The sequence below is a fragment of the Toxorhynchites rutilus genome, chromosome 1 (assembly GCF_029784135.1).
Source record: "Toxorhynchites rutilus septentrionalis strain SRP chromosome 1, ASM2978413v1, whole genome shotgun sequence".
Classification (NCBI taxonomy): Eukaryota; Metazoa; Arthropoda; class Insecta; order Diptera; family Culicidae; genus Toxorhynchites; species Toxorhynchites rutilus.
The window spans coordinates 106,522,266-106,545,730 of record NC_073744.1 but is presented as its reverse complement, the minus strand read 5'-3'; the positions used below and the strand labels follow the sequence as shown (position 1 = coordinate 106,545,730).

General features: G+C 42.2%; 5 protein-coding genes across 16 annotated transcripts in view; 2 read left to right on the top strand and 3 right to left on the bottom strand.

The window, feature by feature from the left end:
* Positions 1-2,979: 2,979 nt before the first annotated feature.
* LOC129762338 (rRNA N6-adenosine-methyltransferase METTL5) lies at positions 2,980-3,816 on the bottom strand. Its single transcript, XM_055760537.1, has 3 exons — positions 3,553-3,816; positions 3,272-3,495; positions 2,980-3,216 (listed from the first exon to the last, which is right to left on the bottom strand). Exons 1-3 carry the CDS (start codon positions 3,814-3,816, stop codon positions 3,054-3,056), a joined length of 651 nt encoding a protein of 216 aa, XP_055616512.1. The 3' UTR covers positions 2,980-3,053.
* Positions 3,817-3,822: 6 nt separating this feature from the next.
* Positions 3,823-4,699, bottom strand: LOC129762339 (SOSS complex subunit C homolog). The gene is made up of 3 exons (XM_055760538.1): positions 4,558-4,699; positions 4,381-4,499; positions 3,823-4,053 (listed from the first exon to the last, which is right to left on the bottom strand). Exons 1-3 carry the CDS (start codon positions 4,586-4,588, stop codon positions 3,823-3,825), a joined length of 381 nt encoding a protein of 126 aa, XP_055616513.1. The 5' UTR covers positions 4,589-4,699.
* LOC129762337 (glutathione S-transferase 1) overlaps positions 4,598-23,465 on the bottom strand; it is a 70,126-nt gene continuing 51,258 nt past the window's right edge. For 3 of the 12 annotated variants that reach the window (XM_055760525.1, XM_055760524.1, XM_055760526.1), the window contains one exon: positions 17,201-17,832. In XM_055760525.1, the coding sequence (XP_055616500.1) occupies positions 17,275-17,832 (558 nt within the window). In that variant the 3' untranslated portion in view covers positions 17,201-17,274. Of the gene's footprint in view, positions 4,731-16,794; positions 17,148-17,200; positions 17,833-23,465 lie in introns of those variants that run through there. The other 9 variants (XM_055760529.1, XM_055760533.1, XM_055760530.1 and 6 more) reach the window with 5 other exon arrangements.
* Positions 16,023-17,253, top strand: LOC129762335 (transmembrane protein 199). The gene is made up of 2 exons (XM_055760521.1): positions 16,023-16,780; positions 16,845-17,253. The coding sequence occupies exons 1-2, from the start codon at positions 16,189-16,191 to the stop codon at positions 17,168-17,170; spliced, it is 918 nt and encodes a 305-aa protein (XP_055616496.1). The 5' UTR covers positions 16,023-16,188; the 3' UTR covers positions 17,171-17,253.
* LOC129762336 (uncharacterized) lies at positions 20,364-22,572 on the top strand. The gene is made up of 4 exons (XM_055760522.1): positions 20,364-20,651; positions 20,726-20,911; positions 20,974-21,119; positions 21,625-22,572. The coding sequence occupies exons 3-4, from the start codon at positions 21,072-21,074 to the stop codon at positions 22,453-22,455; spliced, it is 879 nt and encodes a 292-aa protein (XP_055616497.1). The 5' UTR covers positions 20,364-20,651; positions 20,726-20,911; positions 20,974-21,071; the 3' UTR covers positions 22,456-22,572.

Below are 23,465 nucleotides of genomic sequence, written 5' to 3'. Positions count from 1 at the left end.
TCACCACTGTTTGTATCTTATATTCAAGAACAGTGCGAACACGTGATCCAATGGGACATATTTCGTCCTTATCAATCAAATATCCTAGAAACTCTACCTGCGGTTTCGAAAAAAACACACTTTTCGGCATTTATTACAAGACCGTATGTCTTGAGGCGTTCGAGGACAACTTTGACGTGTTCCTTATGCTCAGCCATGCATGCTGACGCTATACAAATATCGTCGATAAACACGATAACGAAGTCCAAATCTCCGAAAAGTTTGTGCATGAACCGCTGGAAGGTCTGACTTGCATTGCAGAGGCCAAAGGGCATGCGCATAAACTCATACAGACCGAAAGGAGTGATGACGGCCGTTTTTGGAATATCTGTAGTTTCCACCGGAATATTATAATACGCTCTGACAAGATCCAACGTAGTGAAAATGATCTTACCTTGGAATCTGTTGACAAGGTCGTGGACGTGAGGTACGGGGTACCTGTCAGGGATTGTAACTTTATTCAAGCGCCGATAACCGCCCACAAACCTCCATTCACCACTTTTTTTGGGAACACAATGGAGAGGGCTTGCCCAGCTGCTGCTCGAAGGGCGACATGTTCTCATTTCGCACATAGTTTGGAACTCGTTTTTTGCTGCTTGAAGTTTTTCTGGATGCATACGACGCGGCTTTGAAGCCACCGGAGGCCCTCGTGTAATTATATGATGTGTGACATCGTGCTTAACTACCTGTTGAATTGATGACGGAATTAATATTTCTCGATACGATGTCAGCAAGTCTCGAAACGGATGTTGAGCGTCCACCGCAGTTATTCCAGTGAGAAGCACTTCCGACAAACAACCAGTAGTTCGTTGTCTCGTCAATCAAGAGCTGTTTTTTAGATTCACTAGCAATCCAAAATGTGCTAGTAAATCCGCACCAATGATGGCAATATTTACATCTGCCACTAGGAAGCGCCACTTGAAACATCGTCGAAGGCCGAGATCCACTGCGATAAATTCATTCCCATAGGTCTGTATTTTTGTACCATTTGCTGCATGTAGAGAAAACGAAACTGTTGCTCCTGCTCTATCCTGTCTTGTCGCTGGAATGATGGACACATCCGAGCCTGTGTCGATGAGGAAACGAATGTTGCTTGTTCTGTCGAAAATTACGAGTCGGCGGCTTTGGACAGTGCTACCCACCTGTGCCGATTCAGGCGGGCAACCAACTAGTTTTTTTGACGTGTGAATGAACAAGGCTCTCTGCAAAGTCTACTCGATTGCCATATTTACGGTGGTACCAGCAAACGTCTTCGCCACGGGGTCTCGAGTTTGAAGAAGATCTACTACGTTTTCGTACTGGGGTAGTCTTGAGGCGTCGAATTTCGGCTGTAAGAACTTCAATTTCTTCCTTCAGATTGGTGTAATCAGCATTCTGTCCAGTGGGTTGAGCTGGAATCTGAACAGCTGCGGTAGTGACCGATCATTTTATCGGCCATTTCTGCTAGTTTCTGCAAACTTCCATCACATATGCTCAGTACCACTCGAACATTTTGCGGCATCCTTTGGAGGAATAGCATCTTCATTAATGCATCGTCGACGTTCAATCCCGTGGAGTTTTCCTGCATCTTGGCGAGAAGATGTGTGGGTCGAAGATCACCCAAATCGCAAGACCCAAGTAATTGTTCGAGTCGCGCCTGTGGCGAAACGAGCAATCAGTCGACCTTTAACTGCATCGTATTTATTTTCAAGTGGAGGATTTGACACTAAGTCCGAGACGTGGCATATTACGGACTGATCTATTTTTGCAATGATGTGCCAAAATTTTGTTTCATCTTTCGTTACCTGTGCCAGATGGAATTGCGCCTCCGCCTGTGCGAACCACATGTGTGGATCGTTCTTCCAGAAATCTGGCAACTTAATAGCCACTGCTGCAATATTTTGCTGCGCTGGAGCTGAGTCCACCATTTTGTTTATTGCTTCGGAAAAAAGCAAAATTATCCGATTGTCGATTTAGTTTTAGCGTTTTTTCGACTGGAGTCCGTTTCAATAACGTCGGGGTCACCAAATGTGGGTCGGAAATGGCGAGGAGCAAATAACGCGACGAAATAAATCAATTAAAATTAACTTTATTTCTGTACATGTGTTTACATACGTGAGGATACTTTTAGACTGACTTTGCTGCTCTTACAGTGCAGCCAGGTGCTAGGACGACTTATTGAATAGAGTCACCACAAGTCCAATAGTCCTCTACGCCACGAGACCTGGACCATGCTCACGAAAACCACGCGCCCTTGCTGTTCGAACGTAAGGTGTTGCGTACCATCTTCGGTGGAGTGAAGATGGAATACGGGGCGTAGGGAGGACTAATAAACCGCGAACTCAATCAACTGCTCATTATCTGCTCAGCGAAAATCGGGCAATTACGTAAGAATTTCAACGACAAACCGGTAAAATAATCCACTGGGAGCGCTAGTGCCATCCAAGATCAAGACATTCGGGTTCAAACCTTACATCTGAACCCGCCGTCATTCAAACACTTTTCTGCATCTTTAAATGCGACAGGGCGCAGTCAGCTGTGTATGAAGCGATCACTACTACTAATGCGCCGCCTTGCCTAGAAATTACATTTGAGGTTCAAAGTTCCCTGCTGAATGAAGCTGATGGAAACCATAAAAATACACATCATTGTTGATTGAACAGGTAGCTCAATTGGACAAGCATCGCCTCCGGTCTCTTACCGCTCACATTACAGTATACTGCATCGGTAATTGGTACTATTAATAACACAACGATGGAAGCCTCATATCAACAGTTGTGTATGGTCCAATTGTGAACAATCGAACGAGATGAATCGACGAGATGGATCGATAAGGATGAAGGCGACTTCACTGGCGACGATTTTTTGGACAATACTGGTGACAATGGCCTTATATTAAACGAAGATGACAATGATGAAAACTACGTATTTTGTACGTACTTTCGTAAATTATCTATCAAGTGATAACGCAAACTGATACCCATATTTATTCGAAAAATCTTTCTTCCATGTATATGATTATGTAGGACATAATTTTAATGAAAGCTGTTTTTTGTAATTTCAAAGCGCCATAGATCAACCGCAATATCTACGCTTGTGCGTTTGTGAAATTTGTAGGTGTGAGGTAAATTATACTTCAATTCTGCAATGATGCTGGCTCTTACATTCCATTCAATTGCTTTTTTCCTAATATGATCTCTGAAAAAAAAAACATAATCAACGTTGTCATCGAAGTTTTAGCACATTGTCATACCTGGTAGATGTTTTGTGAAGGGAATATAAACTGTGTTTAGTTAAATTGAGACCAGTACGCAAAAATGTCATGTCAATGCCTTTATTTTGTTTGGTACCAAATGGCGGATTCATAACGATTGTATCAAATGCAGAGTTCAAGTTGGCATCTCCTAATCTTAATACATCCCATCGAACGCAGTCTACATTATTCAAATCGAACTCACTAACATTATTTTTGAATATCTGAAAAGAATATTGTTTAAACTAACTTTTACTAGTCATTTGTTCAAAACAAATTACCTCGATTGCGTCCGAATCAATTTCAATCCCCAAAACATACGCTGCTCCTAAAAGTGAAGCTCCAACACTTAGCATCCCGGCACCGCTTCCCAAATCAAGTACAAGTTTATTTTCCAAATCATCATAGTTAGTCTGAATCATATACAACATATGGCTGGCAATATGCGAAGGGGTAACATATTGTTCTAAAGTCACTTTAGGATTATCGAACCCGTCAACCGTCTGCAGGAACTCCTCGAACTTTTTCAACTTTAGACATGCCATAGCTTTTTACTTGCCCCCACTATTGGGGCCTCCGGTATTTGTCGAACTACTGCTACTGGTGGGAGTATTTTCAAAACGCGGCAAGACGGGGATGATGCTGTTACCGAATAGTGAGTCTTGGGGAATAAAAAATCCGTATGATTGACTCTGAGCCTGATTCCAAACCGCTTTAGCGGTTGCATTGATTGAGTTGTCCGTTGATGGCCCAGGCTGTGCTTGGATTGTCGCTTGAATATACTATAAAATAGTATTTAAAAATGTAAAATAATTAAATTTATAAATGTTTAGTTCAGTTATCTGAGATAACAAGAATCTACACAAGAATCCACCGCAAATATGTTCTATTTCGAACAAAATGAACATCGAAATAACATTTTAATATATTTTTGTAATATTAGGCTTGAGATATTTATGTAATTATAAGTAATTTAGACCTGTTTCAAAATGTACTGATAGCCACGGGAATCACATAAAAATGCAACATGAGTAGTCGTTTAATTTCAGGTAAATATAATGCTGCTCTCCAAAATAGTTATGCTATTAAATAATATGGATAATACGTACCTGAGGTATTGTAAGTCCCGCGGGTGAGCCACTTATATTTGAAGGGACTGTACTAACACCCTTCTGAAGGAGTTGTTTCTTTATTTGAATATCCTCTAGTATTTTTTTGGTAACGTCGGCTATTGAACGAGATAGATATTATACGATCAATGAAATCGAAGCTATTATAGTGCCTACCTTGCTGCGCGTTAGATGCTGGAAAAGCCATGAAACTTATGTTGTATTTTTTTGTACACAAATGATAATTATCTAGCCTTAAAATTAATTATAACCAAAATACCAAATAGTAAACGGATGTAGATAAAAATAACAGATATGTCAGATTTGTTTCCAAGTGCTGTGAGAATTGTCTGTAAATATAAAAATATCTGTAAAATTATTTTATTGGCGATCTAACGTACAAATCTACACCTAGGCGGCGCTGCGGAGAAAGTGATGAAGGTTTAAAATTTTGTCATGTGAGCTTATGGAAGGTTTGTAGTTCTTTCCACAAATTACAATGTTATAATCATAAAAGAATATTTGATTGCGACGAGCTTGTAAGAAATTTAATTCTGAGCAATTTTATATATAACATGTTATTTATTTACCTCTTTCAGTAGTGAAAACTATTAAAATATTGACAATGGTTGAATTAAAGAATGAAATTCGAGAGCACAATCAAACACAAGTAGAAAAAGTCATAGTTCAAAAACAAAATCCAGATGTCTCACCGATCGTTTACGTTTTGCGTTAGATCGCCAATTGACGAATTTACGCAAAGCTGAATCAGCTCATGCGACATCTACATTAGAGCTCAGAACAACAAAAGTGAGGGTGTTTGTTTAATTTACGCACTGAAAAGCAAGATTCGGTGGTGATTATTCATTTTATTTCAATTTAGATTCATTTCAGCCATTGAATGTCGTCAGTATGTTAGGGCTTTGTATATTTATGATAGTTTCAACACGCGATTTGACCAAAGCCATAGATAATCTCCGAAAATTTTAAGTTTGATAATGCATACCGGTTATTGATACTATGGATAATTGCGATGAAATCGATATCATATCAAATTGGCTGATATCATTGGTTTTGTAGGGGCCGATACGAGAAGGATTTGCAGTATTTTTAGCGCAAAACGCCCTATTCATCACAGCCATTGTTATATCGCAAGCGAGTAGACATAGATTTTTCTCCCGCTGCGAATAATCGTTGTTTATGTTTATTTTGTCTAACATTATATATAATTGTACGTGTAAATTTCAAGGGGCACCACGCAGGCCGTGGAAGTGAGTTTTACCGTCGTTAGTTTGTGTCCGTACCGCCTGTTTATCCGCCGCGAATATCGTGTGTACCAGTAGTATTGTGAACAATTGTTTACGTTTGTTGAGTAGCTACCCTTAGAAAAATCCTCGGTCGAAAACTACTAAATACATTTGGTAATGCAAAATTAGTAGAATGTACAAATTTTTTGTACATATTGTCAACAAACCCGCATCCCTACTAGAGATTAGTATATTTTACTCGATAACATTAGTAAGCTTGGATATTGTCATATCTGAAAATTGGTGAGAAAAGCGCGTATTAACCATTTTCATTGTTCCTATAAGGCAATACGGAGGTATAATAAGGATATAATTCTGATACGTGCATTTTCGGCGAGAAAATGTAGCCGATATTGGGCTTCCGAATCATTGTTCTGCTTGACATATGTGTTTATTAGTACGGTCGAAAATGACTATAGATTGGTAGTATTTACCAAAAAAATCGTTATATTTACTAATTATTTCTCTCAGTGTAGCGCCGCACCGCACCATACAGCGCCGTACACAAGTTTTTGGACATATCGTTTGTGTTATCCTGTTTGGTGTACAATTTGTAACACTTTTTAATTGTACAAAACAAATAATTTTCGTGCTGTTTGTGGACATAGAAGCCGTACCGGTTGTCGGGTAAGGGTCGGGCCTCCCCCGTAGTGCGTGATAACAAAAAACATTTTAGTGGTGTTTGGCAGTGATTGAATATTCGCTGGGCCGCCGCCATGGCGGATGTCCCCGGCCCCGCACCCACGGTGTGGGGCCATAAAGGCGGTGGGAACTACCGCAATATTCAAGGCAGTTATTCGGGAGCAACGTTACCAGAACATATGGATCCGGATGGTGAACACGGTGAGCTTATTGTACTGCGCATTACTGGTGTTGGCGATGACGGTAAAGATATGGACCTCCCCCCCGCACCTTTTCTCATTCGTAAATCTATTGAGAGCTGTGTTAAGAAAATCGAGGACGCCTTCCCAGAGAGCAATGGTGCGGCTTACGCTCTTAAAGTTCGTAATAAAAAAAAAAGCGGATGCTCTACTACAGCTGACACAATTATCTGATGGTACAAACGTCAAGGTTACCTACCACAAACACTTGAACAGCACCAAGTGTGTTGTCAGTTGCGCACAAACAATTAATATGTCGGAGGAGGACATTGTGGACTGCCTCAAAGACCAAAAAGTGACAGCGGCTAGAAGACTCAAACGACGGACCGGTCCAGACGCAGTAGAAAACACTCCTGCGTTAATCCTGACAGTGAATGGTACATGTACACCTGAATTCATCTACTTTGGCTATCTGCGAGTAAGAACGAGGCCGTATTACCCATCGCCCATGCAATGCTTTAAATGCTGGGCATTCGGTCACACAAAAACCAAGTGTAGACAAAATACGCCAACCTGTGGGAATTGTTCCGTTAACCATGCGATTCCGGCGGAAAGTCCCAAATGCCAGCAGCCCTCGTTCTGCAGCAGATGCAATTCCGCAGGTCACAATCTTGCTTCCCGTTCTTGTCCGGAATACCGGAAGGAGAATACAATACAAAAGCTTAAAGTGGACAGGGACGTCGATTACAAAATGGCAAGATTAATCTTTGAGGCAGAAAATGGTCGGTCGGTAAGCTATGCCCAAGCTGTCAGAGGAGACAGAGTACCCGACCACATACCAAATAAGGAGGCAGCCCCAGATCGAAAAATAAATTACCTAGTGAAAAAGACGGGTGGGTAATGTCGGGGACATAACCGGAGTGACGTAGGACTATACAAAGGGGACAGCTTTTGTTAAAGATATATTTTAAATATGTTGTTTTATTTTCTTCTCCTACGTGAACCTGAAAATCTACCTGAAAAATGGATCAGTTTACTGTTTACTCTTTATGAATATGTTGATGGTTCTGAAAAGAACCTTTGGTGTTGTGTTTTTGTTATCACTCGATATTCCCATCTTGTTCGGTTAAACCTTCCTGTTTAGCTATTGCGTTTGCCACTCGCCACAGCTTTCACAGTTGGAAAATTTATTCCCATCCAGCTTGTGACATGTTGTTCAGTAAATTACATTTAATGCGACGTGCCGGAGAAACACTTTGCCACTCACTGAAACTAATTGTTGCCTTGATGAGCGCCGAACCGAAGCTGCTCTGTTCTTGATGTGGGTTTTCTGATTGTCGTGAGCAGCTTTGCAAGCCAACTCGAGCACTCCGACGGCCGAAACTCTATAATCGCTGTTAGGTATACTGGTGCTCCGGCACCAATCCGTTCGGCCTAGTTACCCTTGCGGAGCAATCAGTGAATGCGACCAACAGGGAACTGGAGACCTGCACGGTTCGAGTGAGACTTTGCCTTTCCCTTAACTTGTCCTCCTTTGTTACGTCCACGATGCCGATGCCGTACAACCACACGGGTTTACGGTTTGAAAGAAAATAACATATTTTTTTGGGGTCCGCGTGTTTTATACTCTAGCGGTACACACTCACAGGATAGAGATAAATCGGCAGACTCAGCCAGAGGGGCGAGTCCAACGAGACGAACGAATGAGCGTTAAAAGGGAGCGATGGCAAAAAAATACATTCATTACGATTTGTTCGCTCGTTGGATTCACAAGGGTCCTTTTCAGGATCACAAAATTATCTTCAATCTAAAGAGTTTATTGTTTTGTTATCACTCGATATCCCCATCTTGTTCGGCTGAACCTTCCTGTTTAGCGATTTGTTGCCACTCGCCACAGCTTTCACAGTTGGAAAATTTCTTCCCATCCAGCTTTGTGACATGTTGTACAGTAAATTACATTCAATGCGACGTGCCGAAGCGCCACTCAGTGTCGCATTGGAGGCGATTTTAACCTGTAATTGAACATTTGCGATGACAGTGGAACAGTGATAATGTTTTAGAAAACATTGAACTGTATTTCTTAAACTCTTTTTTGGAAGGTTTAATGGCCCTGAAAAGCGCCTTGTTTAATGGAATGGTTCCAATTTAGAAAACTTAGTACTCGTGGTTTTGAAAAAAACCATTTCGATAAGTTTGTATAAAGAACAAACTTTTTTCTTCTGCTACCTGATGCCGTTTTGCGATTGCGTTTGCCACTCGCCACTCGCCTGTTGTCTTGATGTCCACCGAACCGAATGTGTTCTGTTCCGAATGCGGGTTTTCTTATCGTCACGAGCAGCTTTGCTAACTCGATCACTTCGGCGGCCGAAACTATATAACGCCGGCTAGGTGGACTGGTGCACTGGTACTAACGCGCTCGGCCTAGCTACCCTTGCGGGGAACTCCAGATCAACACGGTTCGAGCGGGATTTTGCCTTTCCCTTCACTTTTCCCCCTTTACCATGTCCAGACATGGCTGCTTGGGTTGGTTTGTTGATGTGTTGTGATGCGAACCGATGTGGTGTACGGTTTGAACGAGAATGATCGTTACGGCAGCGGAGCGGGGATTTTTAAGCTGACTGGCTGGCTCGAGAATTACGCATGTGTGAGACTGCGATCAATGTTTCGTTCATTTTTTTCTTTTTCCTTTCCCATCGTGCTTCATTCTATTTCGCTGCTGCCGATTTGAGGAGCACAAAATGGACCAATCAAGAATGGGCACATAGTGCATTTTGACAATGCTTGATATTTCACAATTATTCAATTATTTATCTCAAGAAAAATGAAATGTTTTTCGTTATGATAGATGCGTAGATATATTTTCTATCAATTGATGCAAAAACGTTCGCGATCTATTGAGAAATGCTCGAGTTATAAGCGTTCCAAATCTTGCATTTTTTCCTACTTGTTCAGTGCCTAGATTTCCATTTCACCCCCTATATCTTCCGGTTAGTCGTAGTCCTACGTCAAAAAATAGAAGAAAAAGATCTTACTATCGCGAACATGGCCGCTTCAATGGAGTTACAACTAGTGATCCCCGATTTTTGAAATTAATCGTTCATCAGCTAATCGAATAGTTCTCAGCAGTTTGTTATTCGATACGATTAATCGACCCAAATAATCGATTAATCGATTAATCGCCAAACTGAGAGAAATAATTAGTTGATGACCATTTCTCATTTGCTAGAGAGCCATATGGAATCAAAAAAGTGTTCATTCCGCCTAAAAATCAATTATTATCTTTCACTCACCCCTAAAGTCGTAAACGAAGCTCAATTTACGTTGGCGGCATTGAGCATTGTTTACGAACTTAGGGGAGTGTCAAAGATAATGATTTGTTTTCAGGATAAAACTGCAGCGGCCGTACGTTTTTTTTCTCTCTGAGTTTGGATCGATTAATCGACGTAAATTATTCGTTCGCTTCGATTATTGGTAATGCAGTATTCGTTCGATTAATAATCGATTTCTGTAGGACGTATTCGATTAATCGAATAATCGAACGATTATCGGGGATCACTAGTTACAACGTATCGAGGCGTTAAAAAACACGGAGATGATCAAGTCTCTGGTGGATAAAATCGATCAGATGGCCAATACACTAGTGGCCATGGAGCAACGATTGACCCAGAAGGACAAAATCATCACTCTGCAACAGAAGGAGGTATCTAAAGCCAGGTCATTATTGCCCCAAACAAAAAGTGTCGAAACATCCGAGGTAATAAAAGTCACCCATTCCAGCCCTCCCTCCTTGTTAAACACCCCTACATCCTCCCGACCGGCCAAATCCACAAGCATATTACCACAAAACTCCAGCTTGGTCAATTCCTCTGACTCCGACATAGAATCCAACGAACTAGATGACACGCTTACGAAAACACCATCTCCATCTACACCAGTACTTCTTACCGCCCAGTCTGGAGATCGAACTACAAATGCAACGCCCTCGAATAAAAGAAAACCTGAATCCCCGCTTACACAACCACCGAAGGACATCCGTCAGAGATCGTCAACAGTAGGCAAGCAACCCGCCTTGCCTCCATATAACCCTCGATCTAATCAGCGATCAGACTCTCCATACCCACCGCTGACTAGCGGTAGGGACCGTCAGCCCAAATAGTGTTTCGTCCAACTCTTACCTCACCTGTCGCCAACCACTACTCCACCAATCAGCTCTCCGGTACGGATAGTCGGGGCCCCGTAGATGCGGACGCTACAGCCCCACCGGAATCGACGGACAACCTCCGGCAACCCTCGCCGCGAACTGTCGCTGACCGAAGCAGCAGAGCCCCAGGTATGCAGGGCCCCAGCAGTGCGGACGTTACACCCCCACCGGAACTGCTGGACAACCTCTGCAGCCTGTGGACGAAGAAACAAACCAACGTCGATGAAGAACGAAACCCAGCGATATTCCCTGGTAGTCGAGGCCCCGTCAGTGCGGACGTTATACCCCCACCGGTACTGACGGTCTACCCCCGGCGCCAGGGAGATGCAGTATTTTACGATCAAGCTTTCGGGACGCACAAGGGTGGCAACACCTATTCCCCGACGAACTACGTGGGAATTGTACCTGAACTTGAGACGCACAAGGGTGGCAACACCTGTTCCCCGAAGGACCACGTGGGACCAGCACCAGAAATCGGGACGCACAAGGGCGGCAACGTCTATTCCCCGAAGGACTGCGTGGGAACTGCATCAGATCTCGGGACGCACAAGGGTGGAATCACTCATTCCCCGATCGATCTCACTGGAGTTTCTTCTGCCGACATTGTGCAACTTCCGCTACCCTGTGCCATTATCACCGAAGTATCCACCGCCAAATCACAAAGTAGCGCAGAGGATTGCAGTGACGCCGAACCGTTTTTTTCCCGTCGTCAGGTCAAGTGAACGAACGCTGGGTGAGAGTTCTACTCCCAGTCGCCGCGCACCGCTGTCTTGTTCGACAACACCGCGTATCGTTGCCACTGCGATCCTTCCAGCTGCCGACACAACACCATCCACAGTTAATGTCTCAATCCGCCGAAGATCCGCTCGTCTCGCCGCCAGGGCTAAGCCGGCCGCCACAACCACTCCACTGGAAGCTCATGACAGGCCTGTTTCGCCTATACCAGCCGAAGCGAGGTCCGATGCCATTATCTATGATGCATGGAGACGTAGCCGAGGAGATCTCACGCAAGCTATGGCCGGGAGTTCCAGCTCCCCAACGAAACTCACCACCTTTCCTCGGCTGCTTCCGAGTGGAATGGCTGCCCAACCTGTTATCGTCGGTGGAGTTCCACCGGGAATCGTCACATTCAGTACCACTACACCTCTGATACCCCACCACACCGCACATCACCAGGAAAGTATGTCCACCAACACATCCACCAACCTCGCTCTGCAATGGAACATCAATGGACTGTACAACAACTTGGGAGAACTGGAGATCCTTGACCGAGAGCTATGTCCGTCCGTCATCGCACTCCAAGAGATAAATCGAATTTCCACAACAAACATACAGAAAATTGTCGGGGGTAGATTCCACTGGTACACTAAGCGGGGCTCTGTTTTGCAACACTCCGTTGCTTTGGGTGTCCGGAGAAACATTCCCCATTTGCGAAAACAAATATCCACTGACCTGCCAATAATAGCAGTCCGAATCGAGGCCCCGATTCCGGTGACCATCATTTGTATATACCTGCCGTGTGGCGTAATCCCGGAACTACGACGGAAGCTGCTTTAAGCGGTAGCAGGCTTGGAGGACCCAAAAATCATCTTGGGGGACTTCAATGCTCATCACCGCAACTGGGGAATGCAAACACCAGACGTCAGAGGGAATATCATCGCCGACCTCTTGGAGGTGATGGAGCTCTCGGTCTTAAATGACGGCACTGACACTTTCCGTAGAGGTACGAGCAACACAGCCATTGATATTTCAGCAGCTAGTCTCAACTTGGTGGATAGGTTAGGGTGGAACAAAGCCGACGACCTTCATGGCAGCGATCATCACCCGATAACCATCAGCTTTAACGGCCCGCCGCCGCTCACTACTCGCAGACCAAGATGGATCTTCGAAAGAGCTGACTGGACAGCCTTTCAAACATCCTCCGACTTCTTGATATCTAGAGACAACCCAACCACCATTGCCACTTTCAACAAAACCATTATGGAGGCGGCCGGAGCCTCCATCCCAAGAACGAAAACCAAGAACGAAAAAAGCGCTGCATTGGTGGTCCGAGGACATCAAGTGGGAGGTCAAGAAGCGGAAAAAGTTTCTGCGTACGGCCAAACGACTACCAGTAGGAGACCCAATGAAGGAAGCTGCTATGAACAGGTATCGAGCGCAACACATCAGAGTACGGCGGTTAATCCGGAAGGCGAAGTTAGACAGTTGGACTGGTTTTCTGGTGTCTATCAACGAAAACCAGTCCTCTGCGGATCTTTGGCGCAGAGTAAATGCACTAAATGGGAAGAGAAGGCCATACAATCCCATTCTTCAAGTGGATGGTATAACCTTCAGCGATCCGGTAGATACTTCGAACACGCTCGGCGAATATTTCGCGGGATTGTCCTCGATCTCCGAATATGAGCCCGATTTCATCCGTCGACAGGGAGCGGGTATCACTTCGGTCAGCAACTTTGTGGTCCCTATGAGTCGTCCTAATAATCCTCTCAACCGGAACTTCACCATCGAGGAACTTTCTGTTGCCCTACGTTCCGCAAAAGGTGAGTCAACTGGCCCTGACGGTATCGGCTATAAGATGCTGAAACCCTTCTCAGCATCTTTAACGACCTGTGGAATACACACGAATTTCCCGAGGGTTACAGCCTAGTAATGCCCATACCTAAGGTCGGTCAAAGCAGCAACAACGTGAAAGGCTACCATCCAATTTCCTCAACCTCCTGTTCATCCAAGATCCTGGAAAGAATGGCGAATAGACGCCTGGTCACCTTTCTAACCGAAAATAGGAAATTGGACTATCGACAGTTCGCCTTCCGAACGGGTATGGTCACCAACAATTACTTCGCGACCCTCGGAGACGTGATAGCCGAAGCCAACAGGAACCGTCAGCACATGGAGATGCTAGCACTGGACCTAGAAAAGGCATACAACAGAACATGGATCCCGTTAGTGCTGAAAACTCTGGCAGATTGGGGCGTTGACGGGAAATTACTGCACTTCATCAAGAACTTCGCCACACGCCGAACCTTTGAGGTCAAAATTGGTAACATCAGTTCCCGAGCTTCCCACGAGGAAACAGGAGTACCTCAAGGTTCTGTTCTTGCCGTCACCCTCTTTCTCGTCGCCATGAATAGCCTGTTCCAGGTCCTGTCTGGGGGAGTCTTCGTGTTTGTCTACGCCGACGGCATTCTTCTGATGGCAGTGGGTGACACCCATAGGATTTCACGCATCAGGATACAGGCAGCTACCAATGCCATCGGCCGGTGGGCGGCCGAGAGAGGATTTAGACTTTCAGCGCAGAAGAGCGGCCATATGGTGATTTGCAGCGATAGACATCAGGCTCCCAACTCCAGGGTCCAGCTATACAAAAACAACATTCCCCGCCGAAAAACGCTAAAGATCATTGGAGTGTTTGTTGACCACAAACTTAACTTCCTCCGCCATTTTGAGGAAGTTAAGAAGAGCTGTGCCACCCGGTTGAACCTTCTGAAAACCATTTCCAAACCGCACCGGAGCAACAACAGAAATATTCGGCTACGGGTGGCCAAAGCCATCATCAGCAGCCGCCTCACCTATGGCCTTGAACTGACGTGTTTGGCTGAAGACAAGCTCCCAAAATCTCTGGCACCGATCTACAACAAAGCACTACGGACTGTCTCCGGTCTCCTGCCATCAACACCAGCTGCCTCTGTCTGCGCCGAAATTGGAGAACCTCCTTTCGATCTGATCATAGACTCGGCGATCGTAGCCAGGACTGCCAGTTTCTTGTCGAAAACCAGCGGTAGAGGGGAGACCCACCTGACCGCCCTTAGCAACACGATCCTGCAGGGGGTGGCTCACGCCAACCTCCCCCCCGTGGCAAAACAATCCTGGTTTGGTGCGAACGACTGGAGGTTTCCAACTGTTCTCGTCGAGAACAGTATTAGGGACAACTTTCGAGCCAGGGCGAGCTCGATCGGTCTGCTAGAATATTTCAAGGCCATCATAGCAGAAAAATACCGTCTCCACGAGGTCAGATACTCGGACGGCTCAAAAGGACCATCGGGAGTTGGATTTGGGGTAAGCGATAATAATAATAGTCTGATTTCCAGCAAGAAACTCGCGGACATCTGCCAGGTCTTCTCGGCCGAAGTGGCCGGCATCTTCGAGGCAACTACAACTTCATCTTCCAAGCCGTTGTTGGTCGTCTCCGATTCGGCGAGCGCCATTGATGCCATCGGTGCGACCAGGTCCAAACATCCATGGGTACAGGCCATCAGGAAGAACATATTGCCCGACACTGTGCTCATGTGGGTCCCCGGACACAACAGCATCGCAGGGAATGAAGCGGCCGACTAGTTTGCCGGAAAAATTCTTCACTCGGGATGTGCCGCTTGACGATGTGAAGTTGTGGATCACCAACTCTTTCCGCACCTTTTGGACCGAAAGGTGGTTTGCAGAGAGGGGGCAGTTCATCAGAAAAGTCAAGGGCACGATTGTCAGGTTTGACGATGTTAAAGGAATGAGAGAACAACGAATCCTGTCCAGATTGAGGACCGGTCACTGCTCGGTCACACACGGATTCAATAGAGGACCCTTCCATCTGCTCTGCGACCTCTGCCAAATCCACAACTCCATCGAGCACTTCTTGTGTGGTTGCCCGAAATTCGATGATCTACGAAACCTGCATGGAATCAGCGGGAGTGTAAGGGACATCTTGAAGGACGATCCAGCAAGAGTAGCAGCGCTTGTCTGCTACCTAAAAGATGCCGAACTATTTTTTAAGATCTAGCGTCTGAACAATGGATCAGTCAAGAAGATCCTTGTTCCTTCCCCTCCACGATGAAGGGGAATAAGAACACGCCGGCATCTTCAACGGCACGGCTTCCTCTCCACTGGCCTGGAGCCATGGTCCGAGGACATCCATGCCATCTGGTCCAATAAGCAAACAGCAAGTTCTTTGTTAAGTCATGTCTCGCAAAAGGATTTATATGTGTTTAATTTTTTCGTCCAATTTTTATGTGATAATTACCAAAAAAACAAAACATCCTCATTTTACTCGCTGCGCCATCTGGTTGTAAATCCAAAGTAAATTCGTCAATACCGAGCCATCCTTCATGTGTTATGAATGAAACAATGTGAAATGAAGATTTTCTAACCTTTCTAAGCGTAGAAAGAATAACCGGAAAATTTGAAGAAAAATTCTGGGTTTTTAAAATATCCAAACAAATTTCAAACCACAATCATTTTACGCCATCTGATTGTAAATCTAACGTAGTTTCGTCGAACTGCTTCACAACATGTATTTCGCACCCAGATGTCGACACAGTACATTCGTCATCGCGGATAAACTTCATCTGGTTTATAAACATTACAAAATAGTCTACAATCACATGATAACAGATATTCTCGATATCCTTTACTGACGAATTATAAGTGAAGAATCCATCAATTTCCTCAGTTATTCTTAGGTGAGAAATAAAATAAAATCAGTGAAATAGAAATGTCAAAGTTACCAATAAAGGATACATCTGTGAGAATCACCCCTTCAGCGGCTTTTCTAAAGATTATAGCGAAGCATTTTCCCTGTGATTCGCTGACAGCAGAAGAGATCAAGCATGCATGTAAAAATAAACTGAGGAAATACACGAAAACGGGAGCTAATCCAGAGGACGAATCTGTTAGACTCACAGCACTAGAACAAAAATTTCTAGAAGAGCGAAAAATCAAAAACACCGAGGAGTGGAGAATTTTTGATAAAAATGATGGTCAATTCATCGATAATGATCGATCGGAAATGTTTGTAAAATCGAAAGATTCAAACACATTGACGCTGAGTTTGGTCGATTTGAAATTGTTGTTCCGAGCGCTGAGCATTGCACGGAAAGAGGATGAAACCACACCATACTTACATGAACTTATGAAGGATAGCGAAATTATCCTACCTGAAAACGAAATCCTTCAACGGAATCCCATTCTGGAAGCTCGTTGCCAGAAGCTTCGTAAAGAACAAGAAGCTAAAGAGTACCAGGCTATGACTCGGGACGTGGACAATGTAAGGAAACTCGCCCCGCAAGACACGATCTCTTTTCAAAGTAAGTTCAAAGCATTTTGCATTGCAGACTTCATGATAATTGCTATAATTCTCTCATTTTTTAGTGAAACAAATCAATAAACAACTGATTGCCGTCGCCCAGTTTATTTTCTCAGTGGCAGCAGGCTTCGCGTTTGGATTTATTGGTGTGGAATTAATCATCGGTCAATTGGATTTCGGTTTTCGGCTTTTGCTTGGAATCATGATTGCCCTCGTCATAGCACTTGCTGAAATATATTTCCTAGCCAAGAAGTTAAACGAGGAGTACGATGCTTCCATGCCTCAGAACGTTCCAGCTTATTCGGATATTGAGAACAGAAAAGTAGTTGAATCAATTCGAATCACAGCAAATTATACGGCTTCCAAGACTGAAAAAGTACACAAGGATTAGATATATACTGTAATGAGTGCTGAACACACATTTATATTCAGTTAAACAAAAATCGATGTTGGTTTTTTATTAAAACATTGTCATTTAATGTGTATTGAAATGCATCATTTGATCTTTTTGATTGGGTGAATAGGATGATTTAATCCCGAAAGGTCTGGGGGATTTTTCTCGAACTCTCTAATTTCAGCCATACCTGTTGCGCATATAGCCCACAATTCAGGATATTCTTTTTTAAAATTATGGTACCATACTTTAACCAATGAATACTTTTCGATATCGAAATTGATAGCCTCCAAACACATAACGGACGAAACGAGAGGGAAATCTGCAATAGTCAGATGGTCACCTGCCACAAATTTAGTGCCTTGACGGTTCATATATGTTTCGAAACAATCCAGAGCCATTTGTAGCTTTTTCAAGCCCAACGGCGTCCGCTCATAATCGAAGAATATTGGGGCCATAACATAAGCAGAAATCTGCGGATATAAAAACGCCAAATTAAAACACAGACGATGATTTACAATAGCGCGCTGTTTTGGATCCTCCGGATAGAGATAAGTGTTTTGGGAATACTTTTCGCAAAGGTATTGTAAAATGGCATTACTCTCACTCAAGAAAAACCCGTCGTCATCCAGAACCGGAATTTCCTTTTGTGGATTCATCTGTAACGAAAATGAATACGTTGTTTTTATTGAACTCATATTTTCAGTTCGTTATGAAATTGATGGAATTGTTCATCATTTTATTTTATTATATTTTACAAATGCCAACAGACCTAAGGGTGGGTTTAGACCTAAGACAAGACCAGACAACTGGCTTCTCACTCTTCTTCGTCGTCCAAAAACGAAGCCATGACATGAAGATGCCAGAGCTGCCAAATATTATAAAATATCGGATTTTTCAAATTTCTATTTTAATGAATCGTAACATTTGGTTGGTGCGAATTCAATGATTATTGCATATTTTCAAATAGACAATCTCAAAAATATGCTTTAAAAGGATAAAATAAGTCTTTTAAATACCCATATCTATAATATAATCGTTTCCAAAACAAATTTGGGATTTTTTTTTAGCAAATAAATCTAATCTGACAACCGTTACAGCGTTATGCAGATTCTCATTGTCTGAACCAAAACATTCTATCTTATTATATGAGCAGGAATACAACCAAAACAACGTTAGGAAGCCATTTTATTCATACAAAACGTAATTCAAAAATAAAAATGAAGTGTAAAGCCTTAAATTGTGAGCGAAGGACGGATACTCATCCTGAGTATAAATTTTATCGGTTCCCTCAAGACAAAAATATTCGGAAAGAATGGATTCGATTTTGCGTGAACAGTGAATTAGAAGTTCCATTCTTTGAAATCAAATCAAGCACAAGAATATGTAGCGTAAGTATTAAAAACTAATTCTAAAACGTATCCTAATACTAGTATATATACAGGCTCATTTTGTTGATGGGAAATACAATGAAAATGGAGTTACGAAAATTCCGACCTTAGCTGCATCCGCGAATGAGGAATGGGAAGAGATACAAAGTATTGAACTTGGAAAGAGGGTTCTAGAGAGGTGTTTTTTTCGTTTTAGAGTCATTATTTTGTAAATTTAACATGTTTTAAGTCTTCATTCAATATTCTTATGTGACTAGACTAGACCTATGCGACTAGAATCCTATCTTTCCGGTAAGTGTGATATTTTTTCAAAAAAGATTGGCTTATTGGCTTCAATTTAATATGTCGATCATCTCAATCAGTTCAGTAGTTCAAATGTAATAAATTTTTGCAAAAAATTATTTTTGGATAAGAGTGGAAAAATGATTTTACGGACGACCGGTTAACTTTGAAAAGTCACTCAAAAACACAAAAAAGCCTATCTGATATCGAGATATGTTATGTAATAAATCCTCAGCTTTCAAGAAAAAACATAAAATATAAAAACATAAAAACAAAAAACATAAAAATAACAAAAAACAACTACAATCAATAGTTACGAAAACAAAATTCGATTTCTTGGCAAGCCTAATATTTTTCCAAAAAAGATTAATTGGCTTCAATTTGATATATCGATCATCTAAATCGGTTCAGTGATTCAAAAGTTATGAATTTTTAAAAAAGGCACTTTTAGGAAAAAGTTGAAAAAAATGATTTTTCGGACCACCCTAAAATAAGAAAAGGTCACCCTAACGAAAAAATAAAAAATACGGGTCTAATATTTTGCAATAAAGAAAGAAACTACCACTTTTCATGGAAATCTGAGGAGCACTATATCGGTTTGACATGAAATGGATGTATATATATATATATATATATATATATATATATATATATATATATATATATATATATATATATATATATATATATATATATAAATTTTTCAATTCAATCAAAATATAGTAACAAAATAATTAGGTAAAACGTGTATACAATTCCTTCACATTTCCTCTAAACTAAGTATCGTAATATCAATTCAATTCATTTTTTTTCTAAATTCAATACAAACCCAACGTAATTTATTTTTATTGGCAACACTGGAAAAATCGACTTTGTTTACAAAATTTATCGAAATCGACCAATCAGAAATCAGAACGACTGACAGAAATTTGGTCCGTATCTGACAGAAATTTGGTCCGTAAAAGACCCCCTATTGTCTGATCTTATCTTAGGTTTAGACTAGTGATATATTCATGTGAAGAAATATGATGAGATTTATAGAAATCGCATCAACCGTTTACACTAGCGTGAACTTCTATAATGAATATATTCATATTTTCGGTGAATTGATTCACCTGAAGTAGAACTGCATCCAACTTTAGTGATTTCTCACCAGTGAGAAATTTGCAAGCGTTTACATATGCTGAATTTATTCAAGTTATATATACCTCGAATAAGTGTATCATATTTAGTCTCACACGTTTACGCCTGTTTTCACGTGAATAAATCCATCTATAGCTATAGATCTCCCTAATGTAAACCTGCCATAATTACTACTACTTTTTACCCTAAGGCTGATGTCACATTAGACGGATTCGCCGCCGCGGATATCGCGACGTTTTTTTTCTCGATTTGAATTCGCTTCCAAAACCGCCCCGCTCTGTGTGACATGGCTCATTCACAGTACACTGTAGGAGGATACGGTTTTACTCTCGGAATCCGCGGCGGCGAATCCGCCTAATGTGACATCAGCCTAAGGGCCGTTTTCTTCACCTGCCCCGCTTAACGCGTTAAACCTGGCTTACGGTAAGCCTCGCTTAACGTTAAGCCGCACATTTAAGCGAGGCTTAAAAAATTACATTTCTTCACCCCGGTTTAGCAATCTGAGAGGCTCGCTTACCGTAAGCCGCGCTTAGGTATATTTCCCGTTTGGTCGCCCTATTTTTCCATTTGACCTGTCACTTTAAGCCGACGATGATTGTTTTGATGTGATACGCAATCGAGAAATTCGACATTGATCATTAATGAGGGCCAATTTCGTAAATGTAATAAATTATTTTCATGGATTTTCCATGTTGTTATGTTTTTTTTTACTTTACTCATCAATTCTATGCAACAGCATGTGTTTTTCTTTTCACAGTAATGATGAATGTTTCCTTGAGAATTACATATTTCTCAACACATAACACCAGGAAACAGTCATTTTTATAAATAAGACTTTGGCTCTTATGAGATAGTGTCAGTAGTAGAAGAATTGAATCTATTTTTCTGTTTTTAACAACTCGTTGGGACTTTGAACAAAAAGGTAAAGTAAAATGACGCCGAAACTCGGAGACAAAAAGCGAGTCCGCTCGATTAATTTTACAGATGCGGAAGAAGAATTGCTGCTGAGATTAGCATTGAATAGAAAAGACGTAATTGAATGCAAGGTCAGCGACGTTAAAAGGAACGACGATAAAGTTCGCATGTGGGAGGAAATCACTAGAGAGTTCAATACGAGCTGCCTCAATACGGTAAGTATAATAGTACTTCGTGTGCTATTCACAAGTAAATTTGCGTTTCTTCGTTACGCACGATTTTAGTTTGAGCAATCTGTAAATTTTGAATATACTTCGAATGCGAGCCATACCTTTTTAAGGCCCAAGCACAATGACAGCGACAGAGTGACACAGTGGTAGCGCGGCAAACCAGATTTTATTCATCGTTCAGTGGCGTAGCCAGAAATTCGGTCTAGGGAGGATTTGTGTCGAACAAATTTTAAAAAGAGGATGTAAATGAAAATTTTAGGCTCTGGGGGAGGTTTTGACCTTAAGCCCCTCCCCCTGGATACACTACTGATCAAATCAAAGTAGGATTGATGTTATCTAAAACTAATTCAACTTGATTCAACTCTCATTGATATTGGGCTGCCGAAACTGTCCCTGTTATTATGCGTGGGCATTCAAAGCATTATGATATTTATGATCGGGTTATGGCTCTATCAATACAAATATTTTTTTTATCAATTTTATCAAACAGGTGAGAACGCTGACAGTACTCAAAAAGAAATATGAAAATATAAAAAAGAACATCCGTCAGGCGGTTTCAAAGGAGACATTATCGCGTAGAGCCACTGGTGGCGGTCGAGGCCCTGAAGAATGGCGGCCAAAATCAGAAGCGATGGCTGAGCTACGAGAAGTAATCGCGTTGTCTGTCGATGGACTTCAATCTCTTTGCGACGATGATGATGATGAAGAAACCGTTGCTGCTGTGCCAAAAGAATCCACAACATTGATTGAGCCCGAGATAGATTCTCAGATAGAGCCTCATGCTGAAGTGGAAGCAGCAACGAGCGATGGTTATGAGGTTGAATATCTAGATGACGATTCTAGATCTGCTATCAACAATGAGGTTGCATGTGATAAAGTGATCGAAAGTGATCACATTGAAGGATCAACCGGTGATGATCGAGATCAACTAGCGAGTCCCAGCAAAAGTACGAGTTCTGTCCCAAAATCTGGTGATACATGGGACAAATACAGCCCCGCTATGCTCAAACGGCCGAAAAGTAATCTCCTTCAGGCAAAATCGAAGCGCCAGAAGACCATTGAGCAGGACCTTAAAAAGAAAATTTTAGAACGCAATGAAGAGATGATGGAGGAGGTTCATCGTCTCGATGTCCAAAAACGAAGAACTGAATTGGAATCGGCTCACATCAATCTTCAAACCGACAAAATAAAGCTACAAATGGAGCAGCTTCGTTATCAGCATATGAGGGAGGAGCATGCGCTTCGGATTAAATTGTTGAACAATTCCATCGGAAATAATACGGAAACAACCACGAACAGTTCTGGTTCAATAAGTGACTGAATCAGGTATATACCTACTAATAATAAACGATGACAACAATTAAAGTTTGATGTATATGAATATAAACACAAGTCTTTTATTTACGTAAGATCCTTTTACAGTTGAGCAAAATAGTTTTGAACCAAGTGATCGCGAATACAACCTGCATCATTTATCTCTGTGTTTGAAGCGTTCGGAACCACTGTTGCAGCTAACATTTCTTCAAATCCTTCTATCTCTGGTGGTGGAACCTCCTCTTTGGCATCGATTGCTATATTATGTAACACTGCACATGCAACAATTATTAGCTGTACTGTAGAAATTATCACACGCATTCCCAAAGAAAGTACTGGAAATCGTCGCTTCCAAACACCATATGATCGCTCCACAACATTACGAGTACGGATTTGACTTTCGTTATACAAATTTTCGGCTGCGGTTTCACATCTAAGAAACGGTGTTGCCAGATATTTTGTATTACGATACCCGGAATCGCCTACGATTATAAAGTGTCCATAATCTCCTCGCTCAAGCTGCATCTTCAGTGAAGAGTTATTAAAGATGTGTTGGTCGTGGGATGCTCCAGGCCACCTTGCGACAATATTCAAAATTTTCAAATTTGCAGAGCTGACTGTTTGCACGTTTATCGAAAACCATGATTTTCGATTTCTGTAGTTTTCGGCATGATCACCACCAGGTGATTGTATTTTGACGTGCGTACAATCAATTGAAGCAATTGTTCGAGGAAATTTTGCGATTGAGTAAAACTCACGACTTGCTGCATGTAGTTCATGCTGCGTTTTCGGCATCTTGATAAACCGCGACCGTAATTGAGCTAACGCAAAAGATACACGACGAATGATACGACACACAGAAGAAATGCAAATACCAGCAAAATCAGCGACGGCTATCTGCACCGACCCTAGTGCGTAGAATCGAAGAGCCACCAATAATTGTACTAATGGCTGAATATAACGCGATCTGCAAAACATAGATACAAAGGATGTAAGAATTATATCTTTCAGATACGC